At 37.9% G+C, this 23,946-nt stretch overlaps 2 protein-coding genes across 12 annotated transcripts in view; one reads left to right on the forward strand and one right to left on the reverse strand.

The window, feature by feature from the left end:
• The window catches only part of OFD1 (OFD1 centriole and centriolar satellite protein), a 35,197-nt gene extending 18,058 nt beyond the window's left edge, over positions 1-17,139 (reverse strand). For 9 of the 10 annotated variants that reach the window (XR_015704726.1, XR_015704727.1, XM_087757529.1 and 6 more), the window contains exons 1-15: positions 17,050-17,139; positions 16,727-16,828; positions 13,918-14,118; positions 13,001-13,069; positions 12,889-12,916; positions 11,997-12,104; positions 11,144-11,280; positions 8,840-9,013; positions 6,740-6,846; positions 5,700-5,819; positions 3,156-3,229; positions 2,388-2,479; positions 2,052-2,241; positions 1,270-1,400; positions 784-895 (exon numbers count right to left, since the gene is read on the reverse strand). Coding sequence is in view for 8 of the 10 variants with exons in the window: in XM_087757529.1 (XP_087613655.1) it covers positions 784-895; positions 1,270-1,400; positions 2,052-2,241; positions 2,388-2,479; positions 3,156-3,229; positions 5,700-5,819; positions 6,740-6,846; positions 8,840-9,013; positions 11,144-11,280; positions 11,997-12,104; positions 12,889-12,916; positions 13,001-13,069; positions 13,918-14,118; positions 16,727-16,822 (1,639 nt within the window). In the remaining 2 variants the exon portion in view is untranslated. The remainder of the gene's footprint in view (positions 1-783; positions 896-1,269; positions 1,401-2,051; positions 2,242-2,387; positions 2,480-3,155; positions 3,230-5,699; positions 5,820-6,739; positions 6,847-8,839; positions 9,014-11,143; positions 11,281-11,996; positions 12,105-12,888; positions 12,917-13,000; positions 13,070-13,917; positions 14,119-16,726; positions 16,829-17,049) is intronic. The other variant, XM_087757531.1, reaches the window with a different exon arrangement.
• Positions 17,095-23,065, forward strand: TRAPPC2 (trafficking protein particle complex subunit 2). 2 transcript variants are annotated; one of them, XM_087757541.1, is made up of 6 exons: positions 17,184-17,212; positions 17,903-18,012; positions 18,879-19,006; positions 20,089-20,231; positions 21,033-21,120; positions 21,806-23,065. In XM_087757541.1, the coding sequence occupies exons 3-6, from the start codon at positions 18,962-18,964 to the stop codon at positions 21,902-21,904; spliced, it is 375 nt and encodes a 124-aa protein (XP_087613667.1). In that variant the 5' UTR covers positions 17,184-17,212; positions 17,903-18,012; positions 18,879-18,961; the 3' UTR covers positions 21,905-23,065. The 2 variants fall into 2 exon arrangements, with proteins under 2 accessions (XP_087613666.1, XP_087613667.1); XM_087757540.1 differs by lacking the exon at positions 18,879-19,006 and having other exon boundaries at positions 17,095-17,212.
• The last annotated feature ends 881 nt before the right edge of the window (positions 23,066-23,946 follow it).

A 23,946-nucleotide genomic window follows, 5' to 3' on the forward strand; every position in this document is an offset into this window, starting at 1 on the left:
CCTGATGCAAAATAAAAGTCCATGCAGTTCTTTCAGTCATTTAATTTTGACACTAACATATTTCCAGTTCCAAATGATATTGATACCTGTACCATATATGAAAATGTACATATTGGTCTAGTGAATAATATAAAGTATTGCATATACTGAACTATGGTACAACACATGCTGTATGTAATGAATAATCATTGCAGAATTCAATTCCAAAACTTTTATTTATCATACTTGATATTAGCAATTTGACAGAGAGGTATCTTTAGAACTACATTTCTTCAGCAGACTGAATGGCTTTATGCAAGTGCCCTTCTCTTTCTAATGCCCATACGAAGTGCATAAGTTATTAGCCTTGACAACAACTGTCTAAAAGTCAGATTTAAATTTGTGAGGTACACAATACAATTTCAAATTGATTATTCTTATCAGGAACATTCAAGAACCAAAATGCATTAAAACACAACTCGCCTCCTGGAAAACAGTGATTATGTTATCACCAAACATTAATGTCTTCATACTGAGGAAAACCAGACAATAACAGCATGCAAGTATTCAGGGAGGAATGTTTTCCCTTCCTCCTATATGTTTGTTTTCTGAAAGGAAGGAAAATTGTAATCAGTCTGTTTTTTAAATTGGGCTTTTAAATAGATTTTGATTTTAAACTTGAAATCTACTCACTGGTGGTATATTAGTTCTATGCAACTGCAGCTTTTTTAAGCTTCTGGAAATTCTTACGCTGGTTAGGTAAGTGAACTTCATAAAAGGACTGCTCCAGTGTAAGATACAAACCTGCCTGCGTTTGTTTCACTTGCAGTTTCAGTTCTTCAACCTGCACGTTTAACTTCCTGACAGTAGCTTCGGAGTCCAGCAGTTGGGTCTTTAACTGGGCACAACGCTCAACCTACAGCAGATCAAGAGAAAAACAAAAACCAGCATAATTCAAACAAAAAGAAGAATCTCAGCTGGCTGAATACTTGTTTCTAAATATTTTTCAGGTCCAGTCAAACCATATACACATCGTATCCTACTGGAAGTCAGTGCTGACAACTTACTGACTTGGAAAGATTTACTTTGGTTACGTTGGGTTTGGGGTTTTTTTTGGTTGTTTTTTTTAGTGTTGTTTTGTTTTCTTTTAGAGTTGTTTACATAAAACCAAGCAGAATACAAACAATCCCCATAACTACACACTAAATGGCCTGCACAGGTACATAGATAAACGTGAACAAGACGACAGGAAGAAGAAAGGATTCAAATTATTTAAAAAGAATAATTTACCTCACTTTGTAGCTGCTTTTCCAAAATCTGCCTACGGCTTTCAAATTCATCCAGCGCCAGCCTCCTAGAATGTTCCACTCTTCTCAGTTCCACTTGGCAGGCCAAGTGCTCTGCCGAGGGCTGGGACAGCTCTACCCAGAAAAAGAAATACTAGCCGTAGAATGAGAGTGCACTTTTCTACATGATACCCCTTCAAAACGTAAAGTTGATTTGTTTTTACGAACATAACAAGGCTTTGTTTGAATAAAGTACTAAGGGGCTTTTTTCTTCCTTTTACAAGGGAATGAAATTTTCGTTGGTGTAGTCACTTAATAACTAGACCCAGAGTGTCCTATTCTGGAAGAAAAATACATACCCCTGCCTTATGTAACTGGGTGTACATCTCTACTCTCTCGTAATCTCAAACGCACATTAAAAATACTTGGCATTTTATAACTATGGTCAGGCAAGCACTTGAAAATAGTAACACAATGTTCTTTTACCATTATCAACCATACTAATGCTGTGGTTAGAAATATCGCGCTGCCTTTTTCAAAGGGTGAAAGGGATATTCTTCATATTATTATAGCTACCACTTAATTCAGGATTTCTACTATACAGACATATTAAAGAAAATAAACTTACAATGTCAAGGACTGTTTCATTTTACACAAACATTAGTTGGGGTTTAATGCAAACTACTAGTAAACATAATACAAAGAATGTATTTTAATGAAAATTTATTTCTAAACAAATACTTGTAGGGAAACAAACAAGAAAATTACTAAATCATTCACACTGACTGTCTCGAAGATGCTGGTTCTCACTGCGAGTCTCATCCAACTGTTGCCTAAGTAGCTTATTCTGCACCTGAAGCTCCAATTTCTCCTCCTTTATCAAAGGATAGTCTGATACTTCTTTCAGTTTTTCTGTCAACAACTGATTCTGTTTATTTACCAACAGAACCTGGGCCTTCACTGACTCCAAATCCAGCTGCAGATAAAGAACAGTTTAGAAGCTTATGAACTGCTGTACTACTTAACAATTACTTTTATTTCACATTTTCTTTTTTTTTTTTTTAATGTACCTCAAATGCACTAATTAGAATACAGCTTCTTTAAATTCATGCTTACAATTACCTCAAGCTCTTTCGTGCGTGACATAGCTTGCTTGAGTTCCTCCTTTTTTGAATTAACAGCAATGGCTTCTTCATGCAAAAGCATAGCTTTCTCTGCAGGGAGGATTACAAATGCTGAATTAAAATGAGTATTACAGTAAAAAAGTGTATCAGCAAAGAACCAGTTTAAGCTGCTAAGCCCAGCATTCAATTTAATTCAAGATATAAAAATGACTGACCACCACACACACTCTTTCAAAATTAAGTAAATCACACTGTATGTATATATACATATGCATACATATACTCCTTTAGAATTAAGTAAATCAAATTCATATGCACATGATATATCATTTCTTTCACATGTCCCCAACTTAAAAGTCTAAATATGTTATCTGTCCCAGCTCTCTTCCTCAAGCTCCAATTAAACATCTTGTGCACAACGAATGTAGAAACTGGCAACCATTCAAGGGTATGGTACCAGACTGTACCAGAGTTCAATTAGAGAATGAATGAGTTAGTAGGACTTCAGAAGGAGATGGGAAGCTCAAAAAGCAAAATGCTTTGCCTCTGTTCGAAGCAGCCGCTCACAGTTCCCACTGCATTCTGAACAGCAAGGAGTTGCTGACCTGTCACACGATCCTGCTACATGTTTTCAAAATCTATTCTGATGGCTTTTCTGTCACTTATACCACTGTTACTGAATACCGTGACTGTTTAGTTTTTGATACCTGTTATTAAAAGCTCTAGAGATAAACAGCTACTTTATTAATCTCAGAGAGATGGTTACCTTTATTTTTTTTCTCATCTTCAGTAACTTTATTGGTTCTGGCTATGTATTCTTCTTTTAATTCAAGCTGATATCTAGAAGAAAAAAGAATAATGTATTCCCAAAGTATGTGTGTGAGCACATGCATTTGTGTAAATTCCAGTCTTTCCCAGACTAAACTATAATCACACAATTATTTATTGACAAAATTAGTTATTGCAGAGCCACTGAAATGGCTGGAAAGGGCCCTGCCAATCACCTCGTTCAACCACCTGCTCAAAAAGCAAGACTACCGCCAACTCTAGATCAGGTCAGCTGTGGCTCTTCTTAGCCAACTCTTGAACACCTCAAAGGACATATATTCCACCACCTCCCTGGATGACCTGTGCCAATGTCACACTACCCTCCCAGTAAAATTTTTTTCCCCATGTCCAAGCTGAACCTCTCAAGCCACAATTTACAGCCCCTGCCATATGAACTAGGAGGTCATGTCTGATAGTCCCATAACTATCCTGACAGACCTTTACTAGGCCCTCTCCAGTTTCTTCACAACTTTATGGAATTCAGGAGCCCAAACCTGGGCATGGTATTCCTAGCACAGCCTTCACCAATACCTGAAGGGGATAATAACTTCCCTCAGACTGCTGGCCATGCTGCTGCTAATGTCGCCCACCATGCTGTTTACCTTATTTGCCAGAGCATGCTGCTGGCTCATAGTCAACCTGGCATTCACTATAACTCCCATGTCCTCTTCAGAAACGCAGCTACTCAGTCAATTCCTTTTCCCCATTTATGCTACTTCATAGGGATATTCTACCCTGAGCGCAGAGCTTTGCAGTTCTCCTTGTTAAAATTCCTAAGATTTATGTTGACACAATCCCCAAACTTATCAAAGTCCATCTGAACTGAAACTCTGCCACTTGTTGTGGAAGCCATCCCCCTTAATTAAGCCTCATGTTCTAAGTTGTTGAGGATGCCCTGTGTCAACATCCAGATCACGGATGAAGGTGTTGGACAGTATGGGTCCCAGTACTGGCCCCAAGGGTTCTCGGCTCGTCATCGGCCACCAGCTAGACACTGAGCACTGCCGAGGTACACCACTATTCACAGCCCAGCAGCCATCCAACTTCACCATTCAATTTTACTGGAATCTACGGGAGCTAAGAAAGCTCAGCATTTTGCATGATTGGGACACAGATTATAAATGTTTTCAGATATTGCCATATCCATCCTCCTGCATTTTTGCAAATGGTCCAGACTCAGATCCTTCTCCCAATCATGGCACTTAATGTTTACCATAGAAATAAAAACTATTCCTTTTCTAACAAGCATCAGTATATCTATACAATAAATAGTAGCTCTTTGCTACTTTTCATCAACGACTTCGGCCAAAAGGACATGGATTTTGTCTTTCTGAGCATTTACAGCATGTCTAAGATATTTTGTATGTTGATAAAATAAGCTAAGCAACAGTTCATCCTTAAAATAATTTGCTGCTCTTCATGAACCAAAAGCACTTTACAAGCATTATTTGTAACTAGCTGTTATGGACCAGGTAAAATAAGATATCAAGGTGGGTCAATTAGTTGCATTTCACTGTTCTCTGAAAACACCTTCAAATATACTCAGTTTCAGCTGAGGCACCATTCTTAGCAAAAATCACCCTTTACATCTTTCCTCTGTAATTTAAATAAAGACACACTAACACAGATAATATTTACTGTTCACTGACTTGCAATAAAAAGTAATGATACAACAGTCATTTGGTTTAACTGCCTAACTGGAAGACCAGTTCATGCCATCAAATACATGTGAGTAATAACATGCCGAGAGCACCTGCCTGTGTTGAAGCATCAAGTAACCCTTCAAGTGACCAAAGCACTCCAAGAAAGCACAATAGCAAAGTTAGGATATACCCATTGCAACACCTCAAAAGCCGTCACAGATGATGTCTTTCGCTTTCAAAGAGCATTTCTAAGGAAATTCTTTGAAACCACGTTCAGGAAAATGGTAGTCAATAAGAGAGGGTGATCTATAACACAGAATCCCTCTCCAAAAATGGGGAGGGGTTAAGGTAAGAGCCAGTCTATCTGTACAATGGGCTAGTGTGCCTCTCACCCTTTTTCCAAGAAACGTATAACATCTCTTTAATGCTAATTTCCCTTCCATGCCTTTTCTGCATTCATAAAATGGTCAGCTCTTTTAATTACGGTCAAAGGAAGTCACTAATACTGCTTTCACATCCTCTTGTCTAAACATACAACTAATGTCACATCTCCTTCCCAGATAACAACAGAGAATTAAAACTACAACAATAATATAACTTATAATCAAAAGAGAATTACTTTCTACAGCAAGCTTTTTCTGAACCTGACAGAACATTTTGTCTCACTAGAAAAGAGCTAAGCAATAATGTAAAGAATTAGCCGATTAAAACAAAAACATGAGTGCACATTTTCAAAGTCCTTGCTTTGTTCCACTTTTCAAAAGAAATCCCATAGAATTTATTACTCTGTTTTCATAGGAAGTAGTATGTGTCCTATTAGAGACAAAAGAAAAATTTACTTTAAGAGTTCCGTCTTAAGCTTTTGGTCATATGTCTCCTCTATGTTCTTCACAGCAACCTCCCGACGTCGAAGTGCATCATCAATAGTTTTATTTTTCTCTTCCTGAAGTTTCTGAGTGCTGAAATATCCATAAATATAAAGACATTGACCAGTTATAAAGCCAAATTTTTTTGGTTTTTTTGTTTTTTTTTAGTTGGGTTTTTTTTTTTTAATTACATTTAGAGACATCAAAGGGTAATGTGTTTGCTTGGAATCCTGTAGCAATTTAAAATTATGATCAGAATCTGTCATTGTAATTCATTAAGAACAAGAAGATGTGACACAGACTAAATTGCCCTATTTAAAATCCAGTACCAATCAATTATGCAGCTATCCCAGGTTAACCCTAGCTCAGTTTCCCACACCAGAAAGCCTTCAGAGGAGATAGTGCTGAGCATGCCACTCTATCAGCACCCTCTGCTGGCTTGCTAAAAACAAAAACAAAACTGCATTTTTGTTAGCAGGATGCTCATTCTGCTATAAAAGGCAGACATCAAAGTAATGACATTAAGTAGCATTGCGAACCTGGCCAAAAATGGTTTAGTTATTTTTTTATTTAACCCAAAAAAACTGATCTTATTAAGGACAAGTTAAAAAAAAAAAAAAAAACAAACAGGACTAAAGAAGCAAAATATCATATCCATACTTTATGAGTGTTAGGATTACACATTGTGTTGTTTGGTTTGTTGTCTTTGGTTTTTGTTTGGGTGTTGTTTTGTTTTTGTTTAAGCACTTCAAAGCAAACATCTGGTTCCTTGCCTCCAAAGTGATGCTGCACTGTTTTGGCTGGATGAGGAGCAATACAAAAAACCCAAAACTTCTGTCTGTATTGAGTATCACTGCTAATAGAGACAGTATACAATACTGCTCAAAATGTAAAACACAACTTATGGGATATATAATCTATTTCAACATCATAGAAGCAGCAACAACTTGAAACATGTTTTCCAGAAAAAGGACAGTATCATTTAGCATTGTATATGCCCTTCAGCAACTTACACTTCAAATGCCTCAATTCTTTGCTTCAGTTCTGCCTCTCTGGTCCTTATGACTTCAATATCTTTCAGTAGACTTTGTCTCTGAGCATATACTTCCTTTGCCTCTATCTGAATGAGAAAATATTATCTCTAGTTTTACTTCACACTTTATACAGTACCTACTATTTAACATGTTCAAATTTTTACGGATCTTCTTCAGTAATAGGTTTTACTCCATATAAATATTATTTATATAGTCATAATTTGAAATAACATCCAGAAATTGTTTTTTTATTCCCCTTCTCCTTTTACTCTAAGTAAAAATGTTTTAGATGGCTACCTGTAAACACTTTTCTTCTAAGAAATGCCACTGATTAAAACTTACGTAAAAGGAACAATTTAAAAAAAAAACCAACAGAATAAATACATTTAAACATCTGAATTTTTAATAACCAATAGTTTTGTAGGTTCTTCATAAAAATAAAATTGAAAAAACAAATGCCAAAAGCCCCTGGTAAAACATGATTTAAAAGTGAAACTGAGTCAACCAGCAGTCTTTCAGTTTAACTTGTAGAAATCATTGTAAAAGGAATCCTCCAAGTGATGAACATGCTAATACCAAAAATCACATATCATCTTATTAATAAAAAATAGCTTTTCTTGTTCTTAAGGACACAGGGCATTATTTCTCTCCAAAGAAATAATAAGTGCCTAAGAAGAAAAAAAATATTATTTTGCCCTATGGGTGCTCATATCAAGTTGGGAAGTCATGTGCACTTGATGGTGCTGAAAGACTTAGCTGCTGTTCCTGATGCAAAAAAATAGAGCTGTTTGTCAAGCCATATTTCCTGGGCATAAAGTTATCTTAGTAAAGGGTTAAATGACCTTCTACCTTTATGCAAATATACTTCAACTCAGTAGAGCTGCTGGTCTCTGTTAAAAGAGTCCCCAGGTAAATGAAGCATATACTTTTCAGTGAGTGCAGAAACGGACGTGAGCAACCAAATATCCACACATAATGCTTGATGGATATGCTGATCTAGTCATCCTTTTTTTTTTTTAATTACTGAATTAATTTCTTGCCCACAGAAGAAAACTGATAGCATAAAATAGATGGTTTTCTTGCAAGCTTCTAAGGACATAACCATGAAAGAATTTCATAGGGTAGTGCTAAAACGTTTAATTTTCAGATTGGAAGGAGGTCAATAGTAGAGACCTGTATGATTGCTTTGCTAACCAACATCATGTGGTCTCAGGGAGGGGGAAAAGAAAAAAAAACAACCCCCAAAAAGCCCAAAACCAAAAAAATCCACCACCACAACGACAAAAAAACCCCCACCACAACCGAGCAGAAAGGTGGTTAGCGTTTGTGGATGACTAAATTCTAAATTATTTGGATAGGGGGTGGCTAGGCAAACAGGCAACAGAACAGCAAGCAAAATATTCTTCCAAAAACTGAAAGGTAATAGAGATTGGGAGAAGCAATTTAGAACTAGATACAAACTATTGTGTGCTGCAGTAACTGTTACTGCTCTGGCAAAACACTAAGAGTTAACTGCCTAAAGGAGTAATTCATCAACAAAAAAAAAAAATGTTCAAAGAAACGAAGCAAGATGTTAGCTTATAGTAAAGACAGTAGCTATTAATGACATTCAACATATAAAGACATACAGAAATGGCATATCCATACCATACAGACTATATATTCCATTTCGTTTAGAGTCCTGAACAATTGAAAGAATTTATAGTATAACTAAAAGCTATGTTCTGGAAACAGAAATGTGGAAAGTCATATCAACTTTCTGTTAAAAAAAATCTCAGTGCTCTGAATTCAGCAAAGTTATTTAAACAGATTTAAAAGTATTTATTACATTTAAATCCTTCAATCCTAGCTTGCAGAACAGTTCCTTTTCCAGCCAGCTCTACTTAGGATATTTACCCATACTCATTCTTGCGGTTGCTAAACGCGTTCCCCTATTCATGAGAACAAAAGTAAATTAAAAGTTTTCATTAATAAGCCAAGTAAGATCTGAACGTAAATCTCTCAAAGATAAAAGAACAGTTTAATCATCTCACTGAATCTTTTTGTACTAGATTAAGAAAAAAATATTTGTAACTTTACCTCTTGTTGTTTTTGAAGCCTCTCAATAGCATTCTTTTCACGAGAAATCAAGGCTTCAGACTTTGCTTGATGTGTCCTCTCTAACTCATGACGTAGCTCAGAAATTTCTTTCTGGGTCTGCACTTTCTCCTCCATTTTAATCTTTGCTATTTCAACTTCTTTAAAATGTTCTAGCTTTTGTATAAAGGGGGAAGAGAGGGTTAAGTAGGGCCATCTTCAAATTGAGAAAGACAATCCCCCCCTCAGACAATTCTAAATTTCACTTAGAAATTCCTGTTAGGAAATAGATGATTGTTCAATGAAATTAAATTACCGTGATAGAAGTATCTTAGCAGCACATAGTATTTGCATTTCTCACATAGTTTTCACGCATTTATCTGGCATCCCAAAGCAGATCTTATACAAAACTAATAGCTTCAGACAAAAGCAAAACAGAGGCCTATGAAGAAAAAAAACACTGCAGGAATGATAGTCTGCTTGAGTTAAGCAATGGCCGCACTCTTTAATTCCTCCTCTGACGCTGTCTCTATTCTTGCCTCTTTCCCAAAGAACCACTTTTGACTGGTGATGCAAGAAATGGCAGAAGCAGACCTGTGCTGAATCACTCACAAACAACAGAAATTCATCTGGACACAAAAAAATGTGCCAAACGTAAAAAAAAAAAAGTGGAACATGTAACTCCACATAAAGTGGGTTACAGAAACAGAAGTCCTGACTCACAGACTTCTTAGCACAACTGAAAAAAAAGTAAATGCATACAAACAGGAAAGTATGCATCTTGCAACTGCACAGAAGAATCATAAGGATCATGCCTCCATACAATGTGTGAAGTGCAATACATGTAAGAACAGACAGAGTTATAAAGAATTATAATAAAAACTTGAAAGAAAATGGAAAGCAAGCATACAAGAAAAAAAAGAGAAAAAAATGAGCAAAAGAATAAAAAAAAATAGAAAAACTGAGACGGGAGAAAACAAGGAGGTTAAAGAGAGGGGGAAAAAGCACAGTAGGAATGTCTGATCAAGGAATTCAGGTCTGCAGGCATAAATTTTGTGAAAAATTAAAGAAATGGTGAGACAGTACAGCATCACTTGTACACACATAAATTGGATTAGAAATGTCTTACAATAATTCATGCCACATTGCTAAGGAATCCATGTAAAGTTAATTGAATTTAGAAGTGATTTAGATCTGGTTAAGATTCCAATCTCCTTTGTTGTAACTGCTTTGCTTAAACTGAGACAAACTTAACACACAAATTAACATGTTTTACATACTAAAAAGACCATGCCTGTTGGCGAATGAAGACTAAATGAAAAATGAAGGTAAAACACACTGGCAGTTTTAACTCTCCATCCTTCTACTTGTCTCGCTGAATAAATATGACTAAAATGATTTCCTCAAACAGTTTATATGCAGATGACTGCCTTTAAAAGTGTGTCTAAGAATTCTAACTGATTATCAGATCATCATTTTTACATCCAAATAAACTATTGATCTTGACAGAATTTCATGGAAAAAACATATTTAAATGAACTACAGTTAATTTCAATTTTTCTAGCCAATCAAACTGTTGATCTTGACAGAAATTTATGGAAAAAAACGCATATTTAAGTCAACTGCAGTATATTCTCTCTGCTCCATTTTTCAGACATAAGGATTATCACTGGTTTATATGACAAAAAAAAAAAAAATCCTAATTTTATACCCCAAATGAAGGAAAAGTCTCTCAAAGAGCTGTCTTCAATTATAGGAAGAAAAAAAAAAAAGCCAGAACTCATTCATAATACTGTGTGTTATGATTTTAGTGTTTCTGTGTAATGTTTTGAAATAGTACACAAATTTTCATCAGTATTAAAAATTAACTACCTGTCAAGCTACACAGCAGCAATTTACACCGCTCAGTTGCTATGCATTGTATTGAAATTCAAGCTTCAAAAGCTTAACTAGGAAGGAAAACGAATAGTAAGACTAAGGAGAGTAAACATTTCTCCATAAAACAAAATAATCGAAGAGCAAATAAAATTTACCAAATTAAGACACTCAGAAAAAGTTGTGTTACAAAGGAACATCAGAATAAGCAACTGAACATTCTGTGCACATTTAACAAAAAAGTGGAATGGAAAATATAAACATGCTATATCATCAAATTAACAACTGATATTGGATTAACTTAGCCTTTTGTGTTTGTTGTAACTCACTATTAGATCCTTGCTTTCAATTTACCTTAAGTATTAAAAGTTTGTAACATGCAAAGTCAAAATTAACAAATGTCTCCCTCAAATGCAATGACCAGAGTTATACCTTTTGACACATTTCTGCTTGAAGCTGCTTCTCTATTTCTTTTCTATATTCATGAAGTTTTACTTCTAAAGATTCGTATTTCTGATGCTGGGGATAAGAGTCTGCAAACTGTTCGTCAATCAGTTGAAGCTTCTCAGCTATAAGAAGAGCAACATATCCATCATAATTTATGAACAGCCACCACAGTTATCCTACCAAAGTTCCTGTAGGAACCTGTCTCTCTGTAGGAAGTTCCTTAGTTTACCTAAGTAGCACCGCCATAGAAAGACCTGTGTGGTACAAAAGCAGAAGCAGCACAGAAATGCCATTTATCAGCTCTGTGCCACACACCATATACCTAGGAGGAGGCACTTAGCTGTTTAGGCACTATCCGTGGTATTACATAGTCATTCATCCCCTTTATCATGGATGGACAAGAATTTTCTTTTGCATGCAACTTTTAGGGTTTTTGTATGACTAATAGCATGCATATTATAATTCAAGAACTCCTAATGTTTGCCTAACTTTCACTGAAACACTATCATAGAAAGAGAAGCAAGGCATGCATTTACAATTATATTTTCCAGAACATATTTCAACACATACCATTTACAGTCTAAGATGTTATAGCTTTTAGCTAAATGCTTAAGAAAACATCTGAGTGATAAAAAAAAAGTCATAATGGGACTTTTGCCTTCTTTTAAGAAAGGTTAGAAAACCAATGCACTAGTGATAGGCATGACCTTTACTTATTATTACTTTAGGCTGCATTTGAGTAAGTGATGAATGAATAACATTCATACACTTTATTAACCCATACCATTTACTGATATGAAAGTATCTGGGGAGACTTGTTTGCAGAGGTTGCACTTACCAAGAGATTCTCTGTACAGAGGTACTGAGGTTGTCTGAGTTTCTGTGTCATGAGTTTCCTTACTTAGATGATGCTCTGTAAGTCCGATTAAAATCTGCATAAGAAAACCTACCAAGATCCAATATATTAGTTCTGATTTCATACCAAAACTGAATTTTTGAGCCTATAATTAACGAAGTCATTTTCACTGTACAAGAAAACCTATTCGATTTACAGAAAGAACCAAGTATTTAAGTAAAAATCAATACTAGTAAACTATTAAGATTTTTATTATAAGCATATTCCTGTCCTTTGGCAACTTTTCCTTTCATCCATTTCTCTTTGTCTTTTTGACTTCCAAGGTCACTTGAGAGAGCAGGTTATTACTACTTTAATTATGAGGTCATTAGGCAATAGGGGTTTCTGAAGATCAAGCTACTTTAGGCTGTACAATATAGCCAGGTTTCATCATGCAGACATAAGAATTATTTCTTATGTAAACCAATGGAAAGTCAATTAAATCTTTAACTAGTTTTTGAAGTACATTATGCAAACTAATACACTCTGTTATAAACACAAACCAAAATCTGAGCTTGCCAAAGTTGGCATGAAAAGCTTCCAAATAGCATTATATTTAATATCTGATTACAGATTTTTTTCATATTTCTCATGTTCAAGTAATTTATTTTGTAGGTGAATGTTAACACTTAATCCACACCACAAATAGGAGCTGGATAATCCTGAAATATAATATTCATCATCCTGATGTACTGCAAGTTTCAAAATCTTCCTGAATCCATATTATTCCATACCAACATACGCTCAAGAAGCTTGAATTTCTATTGCTCGCATCTTAATAAAAATGAGGCTGACACAATTATCCTTGTCTGCATCATGTATAAACATCTTGTACCTTTATTTTCCTTTCGAGTTCCCGAAGTCTGTAAGAAATAAAAGATGTTTGAGCCAGTCTATTTCATCACAAATGTAATTTAAGCTTATTTTCAAAATCAAAATAACTTTACCAGTGATCTGTAAAGACTGGATTTTGGATTAATCCTCATTAACTGAAGAAGATCTTGCATAGTCCACAGCTTTGAGGGGAAAAAAAAAAAGATAAGTTAGAAAAGGCTAACTACTTTAAAAACATTTCAAATATGTCATAGGCAGTATTTTACAGTTGTAGAATGTTTTCCATTTGAGAAAGATCTGTTTATTGCCTTGTAAAACCATTGTCAGAGGCCTGCTGTTCTAGTACTACATTTACTTATGTCCATTACCTAAGACATATGGCAGCCAGCATGTAGTTTTATGACCAACTGAAGCTGTGAAAAGAGAGTTTTCTTTCCTCCCCACCCTGGATACATGCTTTTGCTACTTTCCTTGCCTCTTTTCTTGATTTATCATACAAATCAGATGAGCTCCTTAACCCAAATGACAGACTAACTACTCGCCAAGTCAAAAAATTAATTTTCAGTTAGAAACAATTTCACCCTATCACATACTCTTAGAGAAGAAACAAAGAGAGGGCAAGGACTGCCCTTTTCAGCTACAGCTTGTAGTTAGAACAGCTTAAACTGACCATGAACCACACTTTCAGGGAATTGAATGGCCAAACAAGAGGCTCGCTTTAATCAGGATCAGTTCCCCAAGTCCCTCACAAATGGTCATGCCAGACTGCAGCTACAGGTGAGGCAAGTACAAGGTTAAGAGGCTTGTGCTATGTCTTCCCAGAACAGCATCACTTGCTTACTGCCAGTTTGAAGTATTCATGAGAATGGCCTTGAATAGTAGAAGTCTTTTATGGAAATGATCAGGAGCTGTACTTGCATTCGTATTTCACTATCACAAAATGGGATTTTTTTCATTTCTGTTGAAATGTAACACCCCCCAGAAAGCAAAGCTCCTACAAGTCTTAGAAGAGGCAGATTACTGAACTTACCTTCTTCTTCTCCAATCCACTTTCTGGAAAGAAAACAGAAAGTGAATACTCATAGCCACATCTCTGCAGATGATCTGCCACCAAACTGTTGGAAGCTGTGGTCAAAAGTGAACTGTCATCATTTGGAACAGCCTGTGGCTGAAGTTCTCCACTTAAAATTGGGTGCATTAGTTCATGGATTAGCTGGTTTCGGAGCTGTGTCTGATACAGAAAAGACATTATATTCTCAGTTTAGATGTTATTCAATGACAGTTTTTATTTTTCAAAATTCATGGGCAATCTCGTTTTACTTGTACATGTTGTATTACAACCTACATAACAGAAAAGGGCAGACTAGCTCTGGCAAAATTTAGAAGAGTGCTTGGGATACCGTGCCTTTCTTCCAAACACTCTAACAGTGGCTACAGTGATCTTTGACTTTCCCTCAAGATGTATCAAATGTAAGACTGAAAAGAAGTATTGTTCTCAGTCAAGAAGTCACATAAACTCCACTCTAGCACCCTCAGTTTCATTTTTAGATCACTACTTTCCTCTTCTCTGGCTTATGTAAAGCCTGCCTGATATGGCTTCATTTTCAGGGGTACTCAGAAAACTCACTAGTCATCTTCTGAGTCTCATATCAAGAAGCTGCTGATGCAATCGCAAAAGCAGATGGGAAAATAAACGGGAAATTCAATGTCTTTGATATCAATGATTTTGTAGGGAAGCAAAAGGATAGTAATCAAAAAAGCCTACAGGCACTAATAATAATTAAATTGCATTTTTTACTATTTATTTGCATTCTATGAGTTACAATAGAGAAAAAAAGTAACCAAAAATCAGGAAGTCTCCCTCTGGTAGAAGGAAGAAATAATAATTTTCATTATATAGTTATACAAATTGTTTATAGCATACTAAAAGATCAAGACAGAAATAGTGTTTTAAGCTTTCAACAGCAGGCATGCAACAGTGACAAAGTTGATTAAAGAAACAGCGTGTTACCGAAAATGGACAAAATACTACATGCTTACCAAAACTTAAGAAAGCTAGATCATCAGACTAACCTGGTATTTTAGCATGGCTTTCTACAGAAATTAGACAATAGAGAGAAACAAAGACAACAAAAAAAATTGTTTTCCTTATTAATTTCTGAACTTGTCCAGTTTCAACCAACTTTGGCAGAGATGAGGTTGTTTCAAAAACAACTGAGACCAGCAACCCCTTATATGTCTCGTTACAAAGCGCAGGTGGAAAACACAGGCCTAAATCCCTGTCCCTACTATTGGGAAAGGAAGGCAGAAACCAGTTGTTATATGTTGGCCATTCAGCACACCTGTAGCTCCAAATCCACCTTGCCTCTTACCAGCAGAGGCAGTCAGATCTAAGACCACGAGAAAGCTGAGAGTATTCTCATTAGGGGTGTAAGAGTGTTTGTAGGAATCCATTAAAAACCCAACTGTATTAATTCTCCAGCTCAGAAAAGCTACAAAATCTTTAATATGATGTATAATCTTCTAGACAAGGAAAAGAGAAACAGGAAAATTGACTTAAATAACTGATAGTCTGTCAGGTGACATGCTAAGTCAAATACAAGAAAAGGTTCAAGCACTGCAGGCTTGGTATGAAAATCATTAAGGGAGAAACAAGTTGTCCTGAACAGGGAGTTCTTGGCCATAAGCTTATCAGTGGTATTCTTAAAATATAGATCTTGATTTTTTTTTTTTTTAACTGTAATGAATTTGACATAAAAAGCAGGAGCTAAAAACATTTGTTGGTGACATAAAAATGTGTATAGAAGTATACAAAGATCAAGATGTCACTAAAAAATGCAATCAGATATAGTTTAAAGACTAGCAAAAGTGAAACTGCATGAAATACATTTCAGCATTTAAGGCCTGATACCAATTTCTGCTATAACACAAGGGATTTAGTGTTTGGAAAAAGCAAGATGTGGATGTGTCAATGAAACAATGACTAGCACTACAAATGTAACATGCCTCAAAAAGAGATCTATGCAGCCTTCCACAGACTTTCCCACGAAAGTATGGAAGAATGGATACCATTCTAAACTTTGTCTGGAAAGCTCACAACAATCATGATCTACTTCCTTTTAAAAAAGGGGGAAAGACTTCAAAGTGCTGCAGAGGGCTACTGAGATAACCAACAATGAGACTACTGCACCTTGACTTGCTTAGCATTGTAGAACAGAATGCTGAAGAAAAGGTACAACTGCTGCTTATAAATTCATCAAGAGAAGCAAGAGCTACTTAAACTGAAGGATACTTTCAGCGCAACAAAAAAGGCCAGAGCAACCATAAACAAACCCAGGCTACAAATCAGAACAAAGTTTCAGTCCTGAACACAACCATATTCTAAGACATTCTCCTCAATGAGCAGCCAAGGAGAAAACAGCTCACATAATTTTGAAACAGAACTGGAATATTTCAGGAACGGGAATTGGCATAGCACGTTTACTTACAATAGGTAGCAAATTCACTCTGCGACCTAAGAGGTCCTTTCCAAACCTGTATTCTCATTTATTTCTCTCTTCCCTCATCGACTTTTTTCTCAAGCATGAAAATTTTCTAAGACCCGATACAGGCCTTTAACCTTCCTGAAAAAGACTCTAAGACTAAGCCACAATGAAAAGCGCTTCTGTTTGGGAAGAACCTCGTTTCTGGCAAATGAAAGCTGAATACGAGTTAGGCTGTGGCAGAAACAATGCAGCTGAGGAGAGCGGGAAAGGCATTTATTCGGCATGACTTTCACTGCTTTCAATGTTAAGTAGCACAGCGAATCATAGGTAGCACCTGCTGAAAATAAAACACACCTTAAGTGTGTCCAGTACACCTCGGGTCTTAAAAGTCTGATAGAGCCTTTTCCGGAGCTCATCTTGGGACAGCGTCTCCCTTTCAACCGAAGCCATCCTGCCCTACAATACCGGGGAAAAAAAAAAAAAAAAAAAAAAAAAAAAAAGACATTATTGACTCCCAGCTCGACCCCGGGCCAGCGCGACGGCGAGCGCCCAGGCTGCCCCAGCCCCCCCCTCAGGCAGGCCCAGGCTTTGCCGGGGGCAGCCCCCGCTGCCCACAGGGCGGGAGGGCGGCAGGCGCAGGCCCCGGCCCCGGCCCCGGCCCCGGCCCCGGCCCGCACCTCGACCCTCCGGCTCCTGCCCCAGCAGCGGCGGGCGGGCCCCGCAGCAGGCGGCGGCGCCCGGCGGACGCTGAGGCGTCACGGGGGCGCCGGATGTTGGGGCGGGCAGAGGGGAGCGCTTCCGGGCGGCCGTTGGGAGCGGTTGGAGAGCTCGCGTCGCAGGGTAGGCGGCGGGCCCGGGGCGGGCCTCTGCGGGCAGGGACCCCCCCCCTCTCCCTCCCTCCGTCCCTCCCTTCTCCGCCTGTTCCGCGGGCAGCCCCGTCCCCTGGAGGCGGCAGCCCCGGCGGTGCCCAGCGGAGCCGCTGGAAGCCCGGGCGGGCCCCGGGGCGCTGGGGCGCGGCGGGGAGGTTCAGTCTCTCCCGGGTAACTCTGGTAGTCCCTGGGGATGGAGCCGGGCCGTGGGACTCCGTGGGGCTGTTCCACGCCCGCTGTGTGCGAGGGAGGACGGTCCCCGCCGTCTGTCGCCCTTCCCCTTTCGACTGCCTGTTTGTAGGGCCCCCGGGGAGGGGCAGATGAGATGCCTCGCGGTCGGGTGCACCGCGTTACTTCATGGGATCCTTGCTGTCCGGGAGGCCACTGGGAGGGCTGTCAGGGGTTAAATCATCAGTCAGTTGGAGAGTAAGAGTTTTTAGGTAGTAGTAACTAGATTAACTTCCAGGACATGTTCCACTCCCTAAGGATATTTTTCCCCCTATTTAAGTATAAATGTGCATACCTAAGGTGGTGTTTATCTCTCTTTAGCCTATGGTAAATATCAATAGGAAGTACGTTGGCTGATTTTAAGAGCATTTTCAGGTGGATTAAGAGTTTGTCTATAGACTCATCAATAAAGCATGTCTGTCTTTTTTGTAAGGAACACTATATTGAAGAATGTCTGGAAGTTTCTACTTTGTGATAGTTGGTCATCATGATAATCCCATATTTGAAATGGAATTTCTGCCTCCTGGAAAAGTGGAGTCCAAGGTGTGTTTTTTGCGCTGTGATACTCCTGTGGTGTAATTATGGTGCATTTTCTTTGGTAATTTTACAGTGTATTAGAAGCATGATCAGCATGTTGTTAAAAATGTTACTACTATCCACTGTTTTGGGTTGTTTTTTTACAGAAACTTTGTCATAGGGAGTAGAACTCCGGAGTTCTTGAGTCTCTTACAAATTCTTTGCCGGATCATACTAGTTCTTCATAAAACATGGTTTCCTTAAATGTTTGACGTTGTATGGTGAAGAACATATTGCTCTTAGTGTGTAGAACTTTTATAATAACTGTTGATACTAATGCTATTTACTGTTATTCTCTATTTTAAGGCATCTGTATACAGTAATAAGGTAAAGTAAGGGACATAAATTTGAAAGTTCTAGTCAGTCCTTTATTTTTTATGCTATAAAGAAATCTTATTTTTTAATCATGTTCCATAGTCATGCTTGCCTTTAAGTGAGAAAGGTTTAAAACTTGTATTGATAAATATGGGTTTGAGAATGTGAGCAGTGTAAGACTGCTCAATAAGTAGTGTTTCCAGTGGGAAAAGAATAAATCTATCCATTGTGATGTTACATCAAAGAAAAAAATAGACTTCAGAATAGAAGTGTGTGGATCTGTGTGTCCAAAAATGGAAGTATATGCTGTCACTGATTTGAACAGCATGATGTCATCTGTATGTTGAACTAGTATCCCACAAAAAATCATAAATAAGACTAGTCAGATGAAACTTGGTGAGTGTGAGGATGTGTCGGATAGTGGAAAAATTAATTTTCTACATTCTGCTAATGGAATTAACTTGGCTCGGGTAAGCTTCTTGTCTGACTGAGATTGAAACACTAAATTTCCTCCTAAGAGAGAATCTAAACTTGATGTGCACTGAAGAAGAACTAGTAGACATTGATATGTTTTGGCAACTATCACTTCTGTTTCTGAGACATGCCATTGAAGAGTGAATTCAGTGCGGATGCACAGCTGCCTGAAGTAAGTGGTTTGCATAATGTACGTGGTAAATCAGCACAAGCTTTTGCCCCTTAAACTTCATTACTTAGTCTCTTCCTCACTATGGTTTAATGGAACTTGCAAAGCTGTTAATGCCCTGAGTCAAACTTGATTTGAGGGCAAAACGCTGAGAGGTGTGAGAGTGGCATTAATGGCATCCTTGTATTTTGAGAAACAGTGCAAGACTACTTGTGTTTCCAGTCTAATAGAAGCTTACAGTACAGTTTAGTCCCAAGTTTCTTCTTGGCAGATGTCCTGCGGTGTTCTAGTTAGTATACAAAGTAAACGGCTCTTTCCCCACACAGCTCTGGTAGTGTTAGGGCCAAACACCGTGATCACTCTGTGAAGGCCATTGATCTGTATTATAGGAAGAGGTGCAGTTTACATCTGTAAGCATATATTTAATACCAGTTGCAGGTCATTTTTCTGCACTAGGCTCTTAGGAAAAAGAAACCCCCCAAAACAATAAAACAATCCTATGTTTCTAGGCAAATTACCTGAAAAAAACAGAATCTTTAGGTGATAATGTTATCAGTATATCTGTCCTCTGTATCTCTCTGCTTTCCCCATCTGTCCCCCAACTTTTACACATTGTAACCAATTGTACAATTTCTGCCAGATTTGACAGAGATGTTATGAGCCAAAAATGCTACATTGCTGTAAATTTCACAAAAACAGGTGACTGGAAAGCAGAGAAAAAAACTTTCATCCAGGCCTCTGTTGTGGAGTAAGTTTGCAGTGGGGGATTACCTGTAGATAAACAAAAGAATTCACACTTGAATTCATTTCTGAGCTATGAGTATACGCTTTATTGGTTTTGCTGCTCTCAAGACTGTTTTTGTGATGACCTTTTTATTATGACTCTTTTCTCCCTTGAAACCAAGTATCGTGACAACATATACTAATTTCATATAATTACAGGATGGCACACATGGCAGAGAAGGCGGCTATATATAACTTTACATAACTTGAGCACTGGTTGTTCAGCAGCTTGAGCAAATTATTGTTTGTATTTCACTCCTTTCACTGAATTACTAACCCTCTGTCTTCTGGAAATACATTAGGATGATCATCGCCATCTCAACCAGTTCATTGCCCATGCTGCTCTTGACCTAGTAGATGAGAACATGTGGCTTTCTAACAACATGTATCTGAAGACTGTGGACAAGTTTAACGAATGGTTTGTTTCTGCTTTTGTGACAGCTGGACATATCCTTCCCTCTTCTCTTTGCTTACATTTATATGGGAAAAGCCTTTTGCCAGAAAGGGTTAAGTCAGATGAAATGAATTTGGAACAGATTTCTCTGGCTATTCACCACTATTGTTGTTAGAGAGAATCACCAGCTTCAGAATGAACTAAGTTGGGAGGCACAGCAGTTGTTGAAAAACTGGACCAATTGGAAAGATGGATTTTTCTTTTCAAGGAGCTGGAATAGCCTAATGAAACATGGCGCTCACATGGAGTAAAGAGGATTGAAAGGGGAATAATATGAGAGGGTCTGAGCAAGCTTATTTGATTCTCTGTTCCCGTCCCTTTGATAGTGCTAGAGAGGAGAAGCGGGGATAAACGTGCTTGGTGTCAGTCACAGCCATCTTGAAAATGCGGTGTCAAGTCTTGATCTTATGTACAGATAGTCCTAGAAGTGGTTGTTGTGAAACATTTGTTATATGTAGGAAGTAATGCTGAATGTCGTTTTAACTTCAGGGGTATATGGCAGAGGTGCTGAGAGCAGCATCCATATTCAGAATTGTCTGGCTTTTAAAAGAATAACCTTGAATAGAGAGTGGTTATTTTTGTTTTCAAATAGGGGAATTTTAAAATACAAAGGTAATGTTTTCTAAATTTCACTGCTTGAGTTACTTCTTTTAGTGCTTCCTCCTATAGTAACTGCTATTTCATCTGCAGCTAAACATTTTAAGTATATGCAGACTTAGGTGTAAATGCTCATCTCGGGATACGTTGAATGTCTCTCTTCTTTGTAAAAGTTAAATTGTCCTTAATTGCTTTACATATGAGATTTATAATGCTTCATGATGTAAGGCAAGAAGACGGGATTAAGAACTTCTTTAATGATGTATATGACTTGTATATAAAGGTAAGAACCCACTTCTCATGGTCTCACTGCAGTGCTGCTAAGTGTGTCCTGCGGTACAGGCTCAGGCATGCCTCTATGGCCATGGTTTTGGGGGGGGCTGTGTAAGTGGAGAAGCACCTGTGCAGTCCACATTAGCCAGAGTTGATGACGTGTGACATAAAGGCTGTATGTTCCAAACAGAATGGATTTTTCTAAATTGTTATAAACTGTGCTCTTTCAGAATTTATTATTCATTTTAGTCCAGTGATTTTGGGGCAGTATTGTGTCATTAATGGTGATAACGAGAGCAAAGGACTGGTCCACAGAAGCCTGCTGGAAGTGCTTCGCTCTCAGAACAAGTGGGCTGTGTCTGACAGCCCGGCAGGACTTCCACTGGATGGGGCAGCTGCAAGCAGTGACTGGGAGGTGGCCGTCTCGGCCTCCTACGGGGATCAGATGAGGCTGATTTCCAGACAGAAATTTCCACCAGTGTCGGGATGGATTTGTTCTGAGGAGCTGGTACTAAGGGATGGCCGGGCACATATGCGGGGGGAGTGCAAGGGCCTGGAAAGCAAGTGACTGTTTCGGAGCTCCGTGCTCTTAAGTGGCACTAAATAGGCTGAAAGCCAATAGTAGTTGCCCTCTGAAGTAACCCTTTCCAGTGCTGGACATGGTGCTTATTGATGAGTTTTTCTTCTTTCCTCAGTTTGCAATGAACCCATTTTATGAACTCAATTCTCCGATTCGATCCAGTGCCTTTGAAAGGAAGGTACAGTTCCTTGGGAAGAAACACCTTTTAAGCTGAATAACTAACTTTCTCGAGTGAGTGCTTGTAGTTCCCTGATTATTTGAACTGTAGTTCTTCTGGTTAGTTCTCAGCATGTTTGATATGCATCTTTCTGAAGATTGACAAATTGGATGCTGAAGAAGGTTTTGTGTTTGTTTTTTTTTCTGATACGGGTAAGAACAGCCAAGCTTCTCTGGTTAAAATGTGTATCATCTTATAGAAGCTTCCTTTTCTGTGTTATGAAAACTAAGTTTGAAAATGTCAGGGGCTGAATAGGTATAAACTGAGACATGTGGGTGTCGATGCATATGCAAAATGTAAGCCTCTTATACAGGGTGGGAGGAAATCAGATCTAAACGCAAAAGACATCTCCAGTCATGTGATTCAATATGGGCAAAAGGGAATTCTTGACTGTTTGGCCTAAAAGTGGTTAATTTTGTTATAAACCTTTCTACTTACGGTCCTTTGCTAGAGAACTTACTCTGCAGACTAACCAGACTGACGTTAGTCTTTGTGGTATTAAATCAGGTCTATATTAATATTGTAATATGTAATGTATGTATTATAAAGTGCTAAATAAAAAGAAAAGAGGAGACATCAGCAAAGCTTTGTCTTCAGTATTTCAGGAAGTTTTGAGAAAAAAAACTTAAAAGTTTTAAAGCTTAAAATTGCAAATTTACCAGATGTTTAGTGCAATACATGTTTAGCTGCAGTGTTGCATCAACTAAATGAATTAAGAAAGTAGACCAGAACAGCTATGTCTGCCCTGACTTTAATTCTAATCAACACATGGAAAAACCCTTAAATTTACCTGTTTAAACCCACTTCTTTCCATTATCTCTGCAAGTGCTGAAATGTTCTTTTTGAAAATACATTTAGACTAGGGTCTTTGAACCATGAAACTCTATTTGTAGAGGTTTCAGAAAGGCTTTATTTGGCTTGTAATGTCTGAAAAGTAATTTCCAAAGGAAGTGGCATACTGTTCTAGGAAGTACCTTTTGCATAGTCTCTGTAATTAAAGGGACCACATGTATATGTGCTTTAAATGTATAGTCAGTCATTATTTCTTTGTAATTTATACTTATTGCTAAACTGTCACTGTAAAATATTCCATGAGAAAAAGAACACGATATAAAGGTTGCAATATTTACCTTAAATAAAATGTGGAATGATGCAGTATGGATGCCTGTGGAGTGTACTTGAAATGATTTAGAAGACAACTGGTTGATCACGGTAAGGCTGCCTTTATTGGCAGGGTGGCACATGAAGTGGGAATACTTGTCTTTGCAGTATTATTTCATAAAAACTGCATCGTACAGCTTTTTTATAATGTTGTGTAATCTTACGTAAATCAACTGAGGTTTGGGTTTGTTTTTTTTTTTTGCTTTATACATGAAAGCAGCAGAAACACACTTGCGGTAAAGCATTCTGATTCATATGATACAAGCCATTAAGTTGGAGTTGTCATGCTGTTTTCTGCCTCCTCCCCAGTAGCAAGATGGTTGGGAAAATACACTTAAGATTCACTGAGGAAATACTTACGTTAAATAATCATATACATGGCAGTAAGAAAAATTTTGGTAAAGATAAAGGATTAGTGCTAAGAGTTTCCACTACTTACTTAGCAACTGTGGGGTTTTTGATAATTGTATTTTCTGCCAGCACACAGTAGAAGTTATGTGAAATGAAAGCATTTTCTCTCTTGCCTGACCTCTGAAGGCAGTTAGCTAAATGGTGCCTGTTCTTATGCCCCCATACATCTTTTCCCCTTCTGGATATAGGAGTTGGAAATGGGAAACGCAGGCTCATAGGTCCATCGAGGCGTTATGAAAACAGACTGTTCCTGCCCACAGGAAAGGGAGGATTATGTGCCAACTCATTTCATTAATCATTATAGATTTGCAGTGAGGAACATTGTCTCATGACAGAATTCCGAAGGACCTCGGCTAGGTAGCCGTGATCTCCCCCTGTATGGAAGAACACTTGTTCACGCTTTGTTTTGTGACTTTTTACAACAAGCTGAAAGACTGTTCTCTGGAAGTGACAGGTGAAAGTTATCC

This window comes from Nipponia nippon, unplaced genomic scaffold, assembly GCF_047370975.1.
Source record: "Nipponia nippon isolate SJK-2023a ecotype South Korea unplaced genomic scaffold, ASM4737097v1 scaffold_2, whole genome shotgun sequence".
Classification (NCBI taxonomy): Eukaryota; Metazoa; Chordata; class Aves; order Pelecaniformes; family Threskiornithidae; genus Nipponia; species Nipponia nippon.